This window comes from Salvelinus namaycush, chromosome 30, assembly GCF_016432855.1.
Source record: "Salvelinus namaycush isolate Seneca chromosome 30, SaNama_1.0, whole genome shotgun sequence".
Lineage (NCBI taxonomy): Eukaryota > Metazoa > Chordata > Actinopteri > Salmoniformes > Salmonidae > Salvelinus > Salvelinus namaycush.
In genome coordinates, this window is record NC_052336.1 from 9297813 (window position 1) to 9314949 (window position 17137).

At 45.8% G+C, this 17137-nt stretch overlaps 1 protein-coding gene across 1 annotated transcript in view; it reads left to right on the forward strand.

Annotated features, from left to right (window-relative positions):
* The window catches only part of LOC120025112 (chromodomain-helicase-DNA-binding protein 9-like), a 144962-nt gene that overhangs the window by 101406 nt on the left and 26419 nt on the right, over window positions 1-17137 (forward strand). The window contains exons 13-23 of the mRNA XM_038969548.1: window positions 430-606; window positions 937-1080; window positions 2458-2556; window positions 2700-2856; window positions 8575-8785; window positions 10124-10319; window positions 10657-10830; window positions 13311-13496; window positions 13734-13844; window positions 13992-14188; window positions 16864-17063. Coding sequence (XP_038825476.1) covers window positions 430-606; window positions 937-1080; window positions 2458-2556; window positions 2700-2856; window positions 8575-8785; window positions 10124-10319; window positions 10657-10830; window positions 13311-13496; window positions 13734-13844; window positions 13992-14188; window positions 16864-17063 — 1852 coding nt within the window. The remainder of the gene's footprint in view (window positions 1-429; window positions 607-936; window positions 1081-2457; window positions 2557-2699; window positions 2857-8574; window positions 8786-10123; window positions 10320-10656; window positions 10831-13310; window positions 13497-13733; window positions 13845-13991; window positions 14189-16863; window positions 17064-17137) is intronic.

Here is a 17137-nt window from a genome sequence, read left to right on the forward strand (position 1 = left end):
GAATCACCTTAACACACAGGGAATCACCTTAACACACAGGGAATCAACTTAACACACAGGGAATCAACTTAACACACAGGGAATCACCTTAACACACAGGGAATCACCTTAACACACAGGGAATCACCTTAACACACAGGGAATCACCTTAACACACAGGGAATCAACTTAACACACATGGAATCACCTTAACACACAGGGAATCACCTTAACACACAGGGAATCACACACACTGCGCAGGATGTCTCACTAGATATGAGAATGGTATATTTCTCAAGGACCATCTTTATATTCTGTCTTTTCAAATGATTGAAATCACTGATATTTCTTTACAAGGCATTATACACTCAACCATTGAGAATGAGAAAAGCTGAATGAATGGAAGAGTTGTATTGACTCCCTGTGCGTTTCTTCCTGGTTTCCCTCCAGGGTCGTGTGGTGCGGGGAGCCTACAAGTTCCACGCCCTCATCACCACCTTTGAGATGATCCTGGGCGGCTGTCCAGAGCTCAACGCCATCGAGTGGCGCTGCGTCATCATCGACGAGGCCCATCGCCTCAAGAACAAGAACTGCAAGCTGCTAGAGGGCTTTAAGCTCATGAATCTGGTATGTCCAAGTCACTGAGCATACTGTAGGGCAGAACTGAGCAAAGGGTAGAAATGCAGCCATTACAGCTTGAATGTTTGAGATCCTAGGCCTCGTGTGTCTCAAATCAATATCTTATTTGTGTGTGGAGAGAAGCAGTGAAACGTGCCCTAATGGTAACCATCACTGTACACCAATCTGGTTGGATCTTAAGATTGTTTGTGATTGAGGTCTCCCCTCTCTCTGTAGTTGTGTTCAATGGAGGCACAGCTTGTAGGTTGGAGTTCCAATGCTGTGTGTCTTGTATTGTTTCTAACTCACATCTCTCTCTTCCCTCTCCTCTCTCTCCAGGAACACAAAGTTCTCCTTACAGGGACCCCCCTCCAGAACACGGTAGAGGAGCTGTTCAGTCTGCTGCACTTCCTGGAGCCTCAAAGCTTCCCCTCAGAGAACACCTTCATGCTGGAGTTTGGAGACCTCAAGACTGAGGAGCAGGTGAGGCTGTGTGATTCTATCATGTGGTTGTTGGGTTCGTATCAAGTGTGTCGCTGTCAGTGTGTGAGTATTATGTTGTTGGGTTCCTATCAACAAAGTGTGTATGTGAGAAATACTGTGTGTTATAGTTTAGTCTCTGCCTGTGTGTGAGTGTGTCCTTTACCATCACTGATCATAATGAATATGATTATTAATACAGAAGCTAATTTGTTTTCATATGGTATCAGGGGACATGAGTGTGTTTTTCCCCACTCACCCCACCTGGTGTTTGAACAGTGTGTCAGTGTGTGGAGATAATGATCCTGTTGGTACAGATGGAACTCTGAAGGAGAATAGAGCTCTCTCGCTCTCTCTCTCTCTCTCACTCTCTCTCTCTCTCTCTCTCTCTCTCTCTCTCTCTCTCTCTCTCTCTCTCTCTCTCACACTCACACTCTCTCTCTCTCACACTCACACACTCTCTCTCTCTCTCTCTCTCTCTCTCTCTCACACTCACACTCACTCTCACTTTCTCTCACTCTCACTCACTCACTCACTCACTCACTCACTCACTCACTCACTCACTCACTCACTCACTCACTCACACACTCACACACACAGAGTGCTGGTTTGGAAAGGTATGTTATAACTCCCTTTAGCATTATGCTGATCAGTTATTTAGAACCCCTATTATCAACTTCATGGACTTCATCAGTCTGTTAAATGTGAAAAACCCAGCAGCGTTGCAGTTATTGACACACTCAAACGGGTGCGCCTGGCATCTACTACCACACCCCGTTCAAAGGCACTTAAATATTTTGTCTTGCCCATTCATCCTCTGAATGGCACACATACCCAATCCATGTCTCAATTGTCTCAAGGATTAAAAATCCTTCTTTATCCTGTCTCCTCCCCTTCATCTACACTGATTGAAGTGGATTTAATAAGGGATCATAGGTTTCACCATGATTCACCTGGTCAGTCTATGTCATGGAAAGCAGGTGTAGATGAAGGAGAGGAGACAGGTTAAAGAAGGATTTCTAAGGTGTTCCTAATGTTTTGTACACTCAGTGTATTGTACTGGTTTGACAATCATAGTACCACTGACCGGCCCATGGTCAACCCCTCTTAATCCTGCTAATCCTTCAGCACCTCTGGTTAAAATCATGTGTGTGGGTGGGTGCGTGTTTGGGTGGGTGCGTGTGTGGGTGGGTGCGTGAAAGAGTGCGTTTCCATTCCAGACTCTCCACATGTTAACCTGTATCTTCCATCTCTCTGTATCCGTCTCTATGTGTCTCAGGTCAAAAAGCTTCACATATTACTGTAAACTGTGTCTGTGTGTATGAGTGCGTATGCATGCGTCCATCCATATATGAACATGCATATCTCGGTCTCTCTCAGGTCCAGAAGTTGCAGGCCATCCTGAAGCCCATGATGCTGCGTCGTCTCAAGGAGGACGTGGAGAAGAAGCTGGCTCCTAAGGAGGAAACCATCATTGAGGTGTGTGCGTTGTGTGTGCGTTTTGTGTGTGTGTGTGTGTGCTTGAGATTGAGTATTTGTGTTTTATTGTCTTAGTTTTGCTGACTGATGTGGTTTCTGTGTATTGTCTTATATAATTGAATGTTTGTAAATAATGTGGTCAGGTGGAGCTGACCAACATCCAGAAGAAGTACTACAGAGCCATCCTAGAGAAGAACTTCTCCTTCCTGTCTAAAGGAGTCGGCCAGGCCAACGTCCCCAACCTGGTCAACACCATGATGGAGCTGAGGAAGTGTTGCAACCACCCCTACCTCATCAAAGGTACTAACAGTGATATTGCTACAATCCAGGTTGTGGAACGCTGTATGTAGCCTCTTGTTATATGGAAGGACAGTGTATGTCGTGTGGGGAAGGCTGATTTGGGTAACACAGCTAGGAGAAAGATGGAGGGGTGAGGAGAGAGGGTGGGTGGGTGAGAGAAACAGACAGCGCCATAGGGAAAGATAGTGAGGAATGAGGATGTCTCTCATGGGCGGCCCTGGTATGGGCGGCCATACCGGTAGTAAAGAGCTCTATAGCAGCCCCGGGGCAGAATGAAAACCTCTGATTCAGAGACATCCTCATTCCTCACTATCTTTCCCTATGGCGCTGTCTGTTTCTCTCACCCACCCACCCTCTCTCCTCACCCCTCCATCTTTCTCCTAGCTGTGTCAGAACTCCTAGAACAGAGAAAGCAGGCCAGGAGGTTGAGGCTCTAGAACAGATAATGGACTAACTTCACCTCTCCCTCCATCCCTCTGTTCATCCCACATCCAAAAGCTGCTGTGTTGGTCCATTCCTCTTCCTCTCCCTCTCCCTCCTCCCTGTCCTCCTAACCATAGCTGTAATATCTTTATGTCACTGGTGTACTTGTGCTCTGGATAATCTGGTTTGACAAAGTGCTCTCATACAAGGCCAGCCTAGTGAACTTTTGGCCGGTGGTTTGACAGATGCTTCTGTGTGTACGTGTGTGTGTGTGTGTGTGTGTGTGTGTGTGTGTGTGTGTGTGTGTGTGTGTGTGTGTGTGTGTGTGTGTGTGTGTGTGTGTGTGTGTGTGTGTGTGTGTGTGTGTGTGTGTGTGTGTGTGTGTGTGTGTGTGTAACAGTTTTAATGAGGGCTAGGACAACTAAAGGATCAGCTTTAGAGTTGATAAACTGCCAAACAGAAATATGAAGGCTTTCTAATTAACCTTTCTGAACCACCCATCCCGGATCCGGGATAATTGTCATCAGCAACGCTGAATAGCATAGCGTAGCATATCGCCACAGGTAAATAATATTACTAGAAAATATTCATATTCATGAAATCACAAGTGCAATAATGCAAAACACAGCTTAGCCTTTTGTTAATCCACCTGTCGTCTCAGATTTTGAAATTATGCTTTACAGCAAAAGCAATACAAGCGTTTGTGTAAGTTTATCGATCGCTCGACAAAACAATAAGTACACTTAGCATCAGGTAAATTGGTCACGAAAATCAGAAAAGCAATCAAATTAATAGTTTACCTTTGATGATCTTCGGATGTTTTCACTCACGAGACTCCCAGTTAGACAACAAATGTTCCTTTTGTTCCATAAAGATATTTTTTATATCCAAATACCTCCGTTAGTTTGTTGCGTTATGCCCAGGAATCCACCGGAAAGAGCGGTCACGACAACGCAGACAAAAATTCCAAATTATATCCATAATGTCCACAGAAACATGTCAAACGTTTTTTATAATCCATCCTCAGGGTGTTTTTCAAATATCTATTCGATAATATATCAACCGGGACAGTTGGCTTTTCACTAGGACCGGAAGTAACAATGGCTGCCTTTCTCTTTTGCGCACAACTCACTCTGAGAGCCCCCACCTATCCACTTACGCAATGTGGTCGTTCACGCTCATTCTTCAAAATAAAAGCCTGAAACTATGTCTAAAGGCTGTTGACACCTTAGGGAAGCCATAGAAAAAGGAGTCTGGTTGATATCCCTTTAAATGGGCAATAGGGATGCATAGGAACAGAGAGGTTTCAAAAACAGGGGCACTTCCTGATCGGATTTTCCTCAGGTTTTAGCCTGCAATATCAGTTCTGTTTAACTCACAGACAAAATTTTGACAGTTTTGGAAACATCAGAGTGTTTTCTATCCTAATCTGACAATTATATGCATATTCTAGTTTCGGGGGCTGAGAAATAGGCAGTTTCAAATGGGTACGTTTTTTTAGCCAAAAACGAAAATACTGCCCCCTAGCCTTAAGAAGTTTTAAGCAGTAAGTCACGAGGGGGTGTGGTATATGAGCTCCTGAGTGGCGCAGCGGTCTAAGACACTGCATCTCAATGCTAGAGGCATCACTACAGACACCCTGGTTCTGATCCAGGCTGAATCACAACCGGTTGTGATTGGGAAGCCCATAGGGCAGCACACAATTGGCCCAGCGTCGTCCGGGTTTGACCAGTGTAGGCCGTCATTGTAAGTAAGAATTTGCTCTTAACTGACTTGCCTAGTTAAATAAAGGTTAAATAAATTAAAAAACGTTGGTAAACAGTTTATAATAGCAATAAGGCACCTCAGGGGTTTGTGGTATATGGCCAATATACCAGGTGGTTGGCGGGACACAATACAGTTAGCCAATGTGCGGGAGCACTGGTTGGTCGGGCCAATTGAGGTAGTATGTACATGAATGTATAGTTAAAGTGACTATGCATATATGATAAACAGAGAGTAGCAGCGGCGTAAAAGAGGGGTTGGGGGGGGGGGGGGGGGGGGGGGACAGTCCAAATAGTCTGGGTAGCCATTTGATTACCTGTTCAGGAGTCTTATGGCTTGGGGGTAAAAACTGTCCTAGACTTTGCACTCCGGTACCGCTTGCAATGCAGTAGTAGAGAACAGTCTATGACTGGGGTGGCTGGGGTCTTTGACAATTTTTAGGGCCTTCCTCTGACACCGCCTGGTGTAGAGGTCCTGGATGGCAGACAGCTTAGCCCCAGTGATGTACTGGGCCGTACGCACCACCCTCTGTAGCGACTTGCGGTCGGAGGCCGAGCAATTGCCCTACCAGGCAGTTATGCAACCAGTCAGGATGCTCTCGATGTTGCAGCTGTAGAACCTTTTGAGGATCTCAGGACCCATGCCAAATCTTTTTAGTTTCCTGAGGGGGAATAGGCTTTGTCGTGCCCTCTTCACGACTGTCTTGGTGTGTTTGGACCATTCTAGTTTGTTGGTAATGTGGACACCAAGGAACTTGAAGCTCTCAACCTGCTCCACTACAGCCCCGTCGATGAGAATGGGGGCGTGCTTGGCCCTCCTTTTCCTGTAGTCCACAATCATCTCCTTAGTCTTGGTTACATTAAGGGATTGGTTGTTATTCTGGCACCACCCGGCCAAGTTTCTGACCTCCTCCCTATAGGCTGTCTCGTCGTTGTCAGTGATCAGGCCTACCACTGTTGTGTCGTCTGCAAACTTAATGATGGTGTTGGAGTCGTGCCTGACCATGCAGTCGTGAGTGAACAGGGAGTACAGGAGGGGACTGAGCACGCACCCCTGGGGGGTTCCAGTGTTGAGGATCAGCGTTGCAGATGTGTTGCTACCTACCCTCATCACCTGGGGGCGGCACGTCAGGAAGTCCAGGATCCAGTAGCAGAGGGATGTGTTTAGTCCCAGGGTCCTTAGCTTAGTGATGAGCTTCGAGGGTACTATGGTGTTGAACGCTGAGCTGTAGTCAATGAATAGCATTCTCACATAGGTGTTCCTTTTGTCCACGTGGGAAAGGGCAGTGTGGAGTGCAATAGAGATTGCATCATCTGTGGATCTGTTTGGGCGGTATGCACATTTTAGTGGGTCTAGGGTTTCTGGGGTAATGGTGTTGATGTGAGCCATTACCAGCCTTTCAAAGCACTTCATGGCTACGGACATGAGTGCTACGGGTCTTTATTCATTTAGGCAGGTTGCCTTCGTGTTCTTGGGCACAGGGACTATGGTGGTCTGCTTGAAACATGTTGGTATTACAGACTCAATCAGGGACATGTTGAAAATGTCAGTGAAGATACCTGCCAGTTGGGTCAGCACATGCCCGGAGCACACGTCCTGGTAATCCGTCTGCCCCCACAGCCTTGTGAATGTTGACCTTTTCAAGGTCTTACTCACGTCGGCTACAGAGAGCATGATCACACAGTCGTCCGGAACAGCTGATGCTCTCATGCATGCCTCAGTGTTGCTTGCCTCGAAGCGAGCATAGAAGTGATTTAGCTCGTCTGGTAGGCTCGTGTCACTGGGCAGCTCGCGGCTGTGCTTCCCTTTGTAGTCTGTAATAGTTTGCAAGCCCTGCCACATAAGACGAGCGTCGGAGCCGGTGTAGTATGATTCAATCTTAGCCCTGTATTGAGGCTTTGCCTGTTTGATGGTTCGTCGCACGGCATAGCAGGATTTCTTGTAAGCTTCCGGGTTAGAGTCCCGCACCTTGAAAGCGGCAGCTCTACCCTTTAGCTCAGTGCGAATGTTGCCTGTAATCCATGGCTTCTGTTTGGGGTATGTACGTACAGTCACTGTGGGGACGACGTCCTCAATGCACTTATTGATAAAGCCAGTGACTGATGTGGTGTACTCCTCAATGCCATCGGAAGAATGTTCCATGTTCCAGTCTGTGATAGCAAAACAGTCCTGTAGTTTAGCATCTGCTTCATCTGACCACTTTTTTATAGACCGAGTCACTGGTGCTTCCTGCTTTAAATTTAGCTTGTAAGCAGGAATCAGGAGGATAGAGTTGTGGTCGGATTTACCAAATGGAGGGCGAGGGAGAGCTTTGTACGCGTCTCTGTGTGTGGAGTACAGGTGATCTAGAATTTTTTCCCCTCTGGTTGCACATTTAACATTTTGATAGAAATGAGGTAGAACTGATTTAAGTTTCCCTGCATTAAAGTCTCCGGCCACTAGGAGGGCCGCCTCTGGGTGAGTGGTTTCCTGTTTGCTTATTTCCTTATACAGCTGACTGAGTGCAGTCTTAGTGCCAGCATCTGTCTGTGGTGGTAAATAAACAGCCACGAAAAGTGTAGCTGAAAACTCTCTAGGCAAGTAGTGTGGCCTGCAATTTATCACAATATACTCGACTTCAGGCGAGCAAAATCTAGAGACTCCCTTAGATTTCATGCACCAGCTGTTATTTACAAATAGGCACAGACCGCCCCCCCTCGTCTTACCGGAGTGTGCTGTTCTAACTTGCCGGTGCAGCGTATATCCCGCTAGCTGAATATCCATGTCGTCATTCAGCCACGATTCCGTGAAATTTCCCACTCGCCGTCGGCGGACCCTAACGAGGCATCCCGCGCAGTGTCCTCTGTACCTGCGTCTCTTCCTCTTGCCAATAACTGGGATGTTGGCCTTGTCAGGTGTTAGGAGTATGTCCTGTGCGTCCTGCTTATTGAAGAAAAAATCTTTGTCTAATCCGAGGTGAGTGATCGCTGTCCTGATATCCAGAAGCTCTTTTCTGCCGTAAGATACGGTTGCAGAAACATTATGTACAAAATAAGATACAAATAACGCAAAAAAAAACACATTATAGCACAATTGGTTGGGCGCCCGTAAAACTTCTGCCATTTCTTCCGGCACCATTTTACATCAATGCTGGTTTGTGAGTTCGAGGCAGTGAGCTGTGTGTGTGAGCTGTCTCCTTGGTCATTCAGTTGCTTGGTCATTATCCGTCTAACCAGTGATCAGAGAGAGAGTTCCTTGTACCGCCACCTCACTCAGGTCCACACTATTTTTTTCCAGTACCATATTGTACAAAATCTATTCCATGACTGAGTTGCTATTCCTGTCTGTTTTAAAGTAGGTAATGTATATGAACTGTTTACAGATTAGGTGAAAATGGTAGCATGGTACCAGATTAAGTGTCATCCAGTCTTTTCCCAATAGAAGCCAAACTCTAGTGGCAACAGCATTAGACGGGGGCCCGCCCTGCTTGTACAATTGTAGCAGAAACACTGATACCATCACTGACTTTATTTGTCTGTCCATCTCTCCCAGGTGCTGAGGAGAAGATCTTGGAGGACTTCCGAGAGGTGTACAGCCCTGTTGCCTTTGATTTCCACCTGCAGGCCATGGTGCAGTCGGCTGGTAAACTGGTCCTCATAGACAAGCTGCTGCCCAAGATGAAGGCCGGGGGACACAAGGTCCTCATCTTCTCCCAGATGGTCCGCTGTCTGGATATCCTGGAGGACTACCTCATCCAGAGAAGGTACTGCTGCCTGCCTCTCTTTTCGTCTTGTATTACTATGCTCCCAAGTACTCTACTCGAATAGAAGCCTGGAAATCAAGGTTCTCTCTCCTCAGATATTTCATATCTTTCAGCTAGGCTGATGTGGAAAAAGACAGGAATCATGCTTGAGAGGGTAATAGACTTTGTAATTTCCATTTTTCAGCTCCATTTTCAAAGTGATGTATTTATGGTTTATTATCTGGTGTTAGCTAGCTAGCAGTTTGCAGTGCAGCAAAAGCTGAATCACTCCAGTACTTTCCCTTATTAAATTGAATGTAGTTGAAGAGAAATGCTGAATCTCTAAGCATTAGCCTCTCTCTTCAGTGAAAGAGAAAGAGCCTTTTAAAGCCCCCTGTGCTCATCACTCCATAATGCTACCCAGAGCAGGGAGATGATAAAGACTGTGTAACAGAAGCAGAAGAATGTACCAAGACCCTTTCATTCAAGGTCTTAATCTCCTGGCTTAATGAGCTTCCTGTTTGCACGCTAAATGAAAAGGATATTATCCCAGCAGCCCGTCTAAGCTGAGGAAAGCGGGCGACTGGCCTGGTCTGTGTGGTCTCTCTATCTCTTTCTCCCTCTCCCTCTTGATATTTCTGTCCTCTCTCTTCTTCTCCCTCTCGCTATCCTCTCTTGTCTCTCTCACTATCCGGGGCCTGGCCCTGTGTTCTTTTCCCCTCCATGCTTCTTTCTGGCACTCAAATCCCGAACGAAACCAGTGTAAACACACAAGGCGAGGCGCTCCGCTCAGTGGCTAGGCAAGCCTTAGCCGGGGTTCAGCGGCAGGTCACAGACTCCCTCGGGGCACTCCCACATCAGACAGAGGGAGAGAGGAGTCTGTGGGCGTGCGGAGGGAAATGGGTCACTGTAGAGGTGAGGGGGTGAGGTGTATAAGGCGAAGAAGATGAGGAGTAGGATGTGGGGTAAGGCAGGGGCGAGGGCTCCTGGGAAAGAGGCTGCCCATGATCAGCAAGCTAAACCACCTTGTTCTCTGCCAGAGGGGGAGGAAGGATGAAAAGAGAAAGAGAGAGCAGAATACAGATAGCGGAAAAGAGAGACAGGAATGGAGGAAAGAAGGAGACAACTAGTGAATGTTGTTTGAAAGTGGATGACAAAAACAAATTCCTGGAAATATTGTGTGGCAATTGTAGGCCTCTTAATGTGTGATGGTTGGTGTTGTATCAGTTACTGTAAAACTCTGTGTCGTACTGTATGTAAATGTTGACATTCATGATACTTGGATGTGACACTAGAACATGTGTAATTATGTGTACTAGAAGATCCTCCTCCAACCCTGCATGGTCCTGTGTTCCTCAGGTACCTGTATGAGCGTATCGATGGCAGAGTGAGAGGTAACCTGCGTCAGGCAGCTATAGACCGTTTCAGCAAACCAGACTCGGACCGCTTTGTGTTCCTGCTGTGTACCCGGGCTGGAGGTCTGGGCATCAACTTGACTGCTGCTGACACCTGTATTATCTTTGACTCAGACTGGAACCCACAGAACGACCTGCAGGTAAAGACACACAGACATTTAAAGTGACACCAGCCTCCACTGTAATACAATTAGCAACAAAGGTGTGGTCACTTTCTATTTCAATTCAGTCAATTCAGGAAGTCCTTGAATTGAGAAGTGTCTTTTATATCCTATTATAATAGTTAAACTTTTTAATTGACATAGCTTGGATAGTAAAATGTATGTATGCATGACTAAGTCACTTTGGATAAAAGCGTCTGCTAAATGGCATATTTATGTTATTATAGCAGCAACGATCTTGATCCTGAAGTGATTTTTATTGGACAAATATAAAATGTATTGGGTTGGTCATAACCAAGTTATTTTTCATTATTAGGCCCAGGCTCGCTGCCATAGGATTGGTCAGAACAAGGCGGTGAAGGTGTACCGTCTGATCACCAGGAACTCTTACGAGCGGGAGATGTTTGACCGGGCCAGCCTCAAACTGGGCCTGGACAAGGCTGTGCTGCAGAGCATGAGTGGCAGGGAGAACAGCGTGCCAGGAGGAGGGGTGAGTCTGCTGTGTCCGTCATACACACACATGCATGCACACTTGCGCACACACACACACACACACACTCTGCAGCACCTGTATCAGTCCGGTGGATGCTCTATGCATTCGGAAAGTATTCAGACCCCTTGACTTTTTCCACATTTTGTTACGTTACAGCCTTATTCTAAAATGGATTAAATATATATTTTTCTTCTCAGCAATCTACACACAATAACCCATAATGACAAAGCAAAAACAGGTTTTCAGAGATTTTTGCAAATTTTGTACAAATAAAAAACTGAAATACCTTATTTACTTAAGTATTCAGACCATTTGCTATGAGACTCAAAATTGAGCTCAGGTGCATCCTGTTTCCATTGATCATCTTTGAGATGTCTCTATAACTTGATTGGAGTCCACCTGTGGTAAATTCAATTGATTGGACCTGATTTGGGAAAAACACACCTCTATATAAGGTCCCACAGTTGACAGTGTATGTCAGAGCAAAAACCAAGCCAAGATGTCGAAGGAATTGTACGGAGAGCTCCGAGACAGGATTGTGTCGAGGCACAGATCTGGGGAAGGTTACCAAAAAATGTCTGCAGCATTGAAGGTCCGCAAGAACACAGTGGCCTCCATCATTCTTAAATGGAAGACGTTTGGAACCACTAAGACTCCTACTAGAGCTGGCTGCCCGGTCAAACTGAGCAATCGGGGAAGAAGGGTCTTGGTCAGGGAGGTGACCAAGAACCCGATGGTCACTAACAGAGCTCTAGAGTTCCTCTGTGGAGATGGGAGAACCTTCCCATCTCTGCAGCACTCCACCAATCTGGCCTTCATGGTAGAGTGGCCAGACGGAAGCCATTCTTCAGTAAAAGCCACATGACAGCCCGCTTGGAGTTTGCCAAAAGGCACTTGAAGATTCTCAGGCCATGAGAAACAAGATTCTCTGGTCTGATGAAACCAAGATTGAACTCTGGTCTGAATGCCAAGCGTCACATCTGGAGGAAACCTGGCACCATCCCTACGGAGAAGCATGGTGGTGGCAGCATCATGCTGTGGAGATGTTTTTCAGTGACAGGGACTGGGATACTAGTCAGGGTCGAGGCAAAGATGAACGGAGCAAAGTACAGAGAGATCCTCAATTAAAACTTGCATCCAGAGCGCTCAGAACCTCAGACTGGGGTGAAGGTTCCTTCCAACAGGACAACGACCCTAAGCACACAGCCAAGACAACACAGGAGTGGCTTTGGGACAAGTCTCTGAATGTCCTTGAGTGGCCCAGCCAGAGCCTGGACTTGAACCCGATCTAACATCTCTGGAGAGACCTGAAAATAGCTGTGCAGCAACGCTCCCCATCCAACCTGACAGAGCTTGAGAGGAGTTGCAGAGGATAATGGGAGAAACTTCCCAAGTACAGGTGTGCCAAGCTTGTAGCGTCATACCCAAGAAGACTCAGCTGTAATCACTGCCAAAGTGCTTCAACAAAGTACTGAGTAAAGGGTCTGAATACTTATGTAAATGTGATATTTCAATATATATATCTTTTTTTATACATTTGCACAAAAAACACAACGTTTTTTGCTTTGTCATTATGGGGTTTTGTGTGTAGATTGATGATTTTATCCATTTTAGAATAAGGCTATAATGTAACAACATGTGTAAAAAGTCAAGGGGTCGGAATATATTCCGAAGGCACTCTAGGTAAATGGACAAGTCAATATAATAAACACAGCTTTGAGATATCCCCTTACTGTTTTTATTTATTTACTTTTCTGCTCTTTTGCACACCAGTATCTCTACTTGCTCATGATCATCTGATGATTTATCACTCCAGTGTTAATCTGCTAAATTGTAATTATTCGCTCCTATGGCCTATTTATTGCCTACCTCATGCCTTTTGCACACAATGTATATAGACTCATTCTGTTTTTTTCCTACTGTGTTATTAACTTGTTTATTGTTTACTCCATGTGTAACTCTGTGTTGTTGTCTGTTCACACTGCTATGCTTTATCTTGGCCAGGTCGCAGTTGTAAATGAGAACTTGTTCTCAACTAGCCTGGTTAAATAAAGGTGAAATAAAAAAAATAATAAAAAATAGTGCATCATCAGTGTGTAGGAGGAGCTTAGCTGTTTCTCTCTCTGGATTAGCTGGACTATCAGGAAGAAAGTGTTGAGCAGACATTAGCACCACCAGCTGCATACTAACACACCATGGGTCAGCTGGGGGTTGCTGCTACTCTTTCAGATTTAAAAAGGTCTAGCATGTGATCCAGTTCAGCTTCAGTTCAACTAACTGTCTCTCTCCTCTGCGTTTCTCACACTAGAGTGTCTGTTTGTTTTTGTGTGGTGTTAATGCATGTGCATGTGTTGTGCACATGTTTGTGTGTACAATGATGTAATGTGTAAATAGTCCAGTCTGTGATCTACTGTAGTCCATCATCAGTTCCCCTAACACCCTCTCTGTTTCTCCTTCTCCCCCTCCCCTCTCTCCAGCCGACCCAGCAGCATCTGTCTAAGAAGGAGATTGAGGACCTGCTGAGGAAAGGGGCGTATGGAGCTCTGATGGACGATGAGGATGAGGGGGCCAAGTTCTGTGAGGAGGACATCGACCAGATCCTTCAACGCAGGACCAAGACCATCACCATCGAGTCTGAGGGACGGGGATCTACCTTTGCCAAGGTACCCAGTGACTGAAAGAGCACCACACAGTGGTCATTGTTTGAATGTTGCTATCCTTTTCCTTTCTGCATGACTAGCAGTAGTAACCCGTGTCTCCTGTCTACTCTCATGTCACTCTTCATCACAGACTCTCAGCTCTGTTAGGAGACTCGGACTTCTCATTGAAGGAGACTCAGGAAGGAACAGTGAATCAGATTATCAAGGTTTAATGTGATATAATGTCTTCTTCTCTCTCAGGCCAGTTTTGTGGCATCCGGAAACCGCACAGACATTTCTCTGGACGACCCCAACTTCTGGGACAAGTGGGCCAAGAAGGCTGAGATTGACATGGACTCTGCCAATGACAGAGTAAGTAATGCTTTAGTTTAAACACTGAACCTGCTCTTTGTGGCCATGATGAGATATGTTATATAGGAGATAAGATCAATGCCATGAGTGAATTTGCTACAATAGTATCTGAGTATCTGTGTGTGTTCCTCTCCTATTCCACAACAGAACAGCCTGGTAATTGACACTCCGAGGGTGAGGAAGCAGACCCGACCCTTCAGTGCCACTAAGGACGAGCTGGCAGAGCTGTCAGAGGGGGAGAGTGACAACGAGGACAAGCCCAAGCTCCGCCGGCCCCACGACCGCCTCAACAGCTACGGCAGGACAGAGTGCTTCAGAGTGGAGAAGAACCTACTAGTATACGGGTCAGTGTCAGTGACTGTACCACTTATGCTAGATAATATACAAACCAACATTGATACTAAATAACAATGTTCTTTAATACTTATCTTGGGACCCACAGGATGTGCAGACTTGAGTTTCAGCCCAGACCAACCACATCTTGTTCTTAGTGTTACTGCTGTACAGTGTTGTGTCTGTACTGAGGCTCTCCTGTGTTGTCCATTTATATTGTACAGTGTTGTGTCTGTACTGAGGCTCTCCTGTGTTGTCCATCTATATTGTACAGTGTTGTGTCTGTACTGAGGCTCTCCTGTGTTGTTTATCTGTATTGTACAGTGTTGTGTCTGTACTGAGGCTCTCCTGTGTTGTCCATCTATATTGTACAGTGTTGTGTCTGTACTGAGGCTCTCCTGTGCTGTCCATCTATATTGTACAGTGTTGTGTCTGTACTGAGGCTCTCCTGTGTTGTTTATCTGTATTGTACAGTGTTGTGTCTGTACTGAGGCTCTCCTGTGTTGTCCATCTATATTGTACAGTGTTGTGTCTGTATTGAGGCTCTCCTGTGTTGTTTATCTGTATTGTACAGTGTTGTGTCTGTACTGAGGCTCTCCTGTGTTGTCCATCTATATTGTACAGTGTTGTGTCTGTACTGAGGCTCTCCTGTGTTGTTTATCTGTATTGTACAGTGTTGTGTCTGTACTGAGGCTCTCCTGTGTTGTCCATCTATATTGTACAGTGTTGTGTCTGTACTGAGGCTCTCCTGTGTTGTCCATCTATATTGTACAGTGTTGTGTCTGTACTGAGGCTCTCCTGTGTTGTCCATCTATATTGTACAGTGTTGTGTCTGTACTGAGGCTCTCCTGTGTTGTTTATCTGTATTGTACAGTGTTGTGTCTGTACTGAGGCTCTCCTGTGTTGTCCATCTATATTGTACAGTGTTGTGTCTGTACTGAGGCTCTCCTGTGTTGTCCATCTATATTGTACAGTGTTGTGTCTGTACTGAGGCTCTCCTGTGTTGTTTATCTGTATTGTACAGTGTTGTGTCTGTACTGAGGCTCTCCTGTGTTGTCCATCTGTATTGTACAGTGTTGTGTCTGTACTGAGGCTCTCCTGTGTTGTCCATCTATATTGTACAGTGTTGTGTCTGTACTGAGGCTCTCCTGTGTTGTTTATCTGTATTGTACAGTGTTGTGTCTGTACTGAGGCTCTCCTGTGTTGTCCATCTATATTGTACAGTGTTGTGTCTGTACTGAGGCTCTCCTGTGTTGTCCATCTATATTGTACAGTGTTGTGTCTGTATTGAGGCTCTCCTGTGTTGTTTATCTGTATTGTACAGTGTTGTGTCTGTACTGAGGCTCTCCTGTGTTGTCCATCTATATTGTACAGTGTTGTGTCTGTACTGAGGCTCTCCTGTGTTGTTTATCTGTATTGTACAGTGTTGTGTCTGTACTGAGGCTCTCCTGTGTTGTCCATCTATATTGTACAGTGTTGTGTCTGTACTGAGGCTCTCCTGTGTTGTCCATCTATATTGTACAGTGTTGTGTCTGTACTGAGGCTCTCCTGTGTTGTCCATCTATATTGTACAGTGTTGTGTCTGTACTGAGGCTCTCCTGTGTTGTTTATCTGTATTGTACAGTGTTGTGTCTGTACTGAGGCTCTCCTGTGTTGTCCATCTATATTGTACAGTGTTGTGTCTGTACTGAGGCTCTCCTGTGTTGTCCATCTATATTGTACAGTGTTGTGTCTGTACTGAGGCTCTCCTGTGTTGTTTATCTGTATTGTACAGTATTGTGTCTGTACTGAGGCTCTCCTGTGTTGTCCATCTGTATTGTACAGTGTTGTGTCTGTACTGAGGCTCTCCTGTGTTGTCCATCTATATTGTACAGTGTTGTGTCTGTACTGAGGCTCTCCTGTGTTGTTTATCTGTATTGTACAGTGTTGTGTCTGTACTGAGGCTCTCCTGTGTTGTCCATCTATATTGTACAGTGTTGTGTCTGTACTGAGGCTCTCCTGTGTTGTTTATCTGTATTGTACAGTGTTGTGTCTGTACTGAGGCTCTCCTGTGTTGTCCATCTATATTGTACAGTGTTGTGTCTGTACTGAGGCGCTCCTGTGTTGTCCATCTATATTGTACAGTGTTGTGTCTGTACTGAGGCTCACCTGTGTTGTCCATCTATATTGTACAGTGTTGTGTCTGTACTGAGGCGCTCCTGTGTTGTCCATCTATATTGTACAGTGTTGTGTCTGTACTGAGGCTCTCCTGTGTTGTCCATCTATATTGTACAGTATTGTGTCTGTACTGAGGCTCACCTGTGTTGTCCATCTATATTGTACAGTGTTGTGTCTGTACTGAGGCTCTCCTGTGTTGTCCATCTATATTGTACAGTGTTGTGTCTGTACTGAGGCTCTCCTGTGTTGTCCATCTGTGTTGTGTCTGCACTGAGGCTCTCCTGTGTTGTCCATCTGTGTTGTGTCTGTACTGAGGCTCTCCTGTGTTGTCCATCTATATTGTACAGTGTTGTGTCTGTACTGAGGCTCTCCTGTGTTGTCCATCTGTGTTGTGTCTGTACTGAGGCTCTCCTGTGTTGTCCATCTGTATTGTATGGTGTTGTGTCTGTACTGAAGCTCTCCTGTGTTGTCCATCTATATTGTACAGTATTTGTCTCCAGTATTGACCCTCTCCTCCTGTGTCGTCCAGGTGGGGTCGTTGGAAGGACATCCTGCTCCATGGTCGTTTTAAGAAGCAGCTGACAGAGCGTGATGTAGAGTCTATCTGCAGAGCCCTTCTGGCCTACTGTCTGGTTCACTACCGCGGTGACGACAAGATCAAGAGCTTCATGTGGGACCTGATCGCCCCCTCCGAGGACGGACAGACCAAGGAACTACAGAACCACCTGGGTACGTTACAACCTCACAATGACCAAACCTCAGGGGTCCAACCACAGATTAGAATCTGGTTCCTCTCAAGGAAT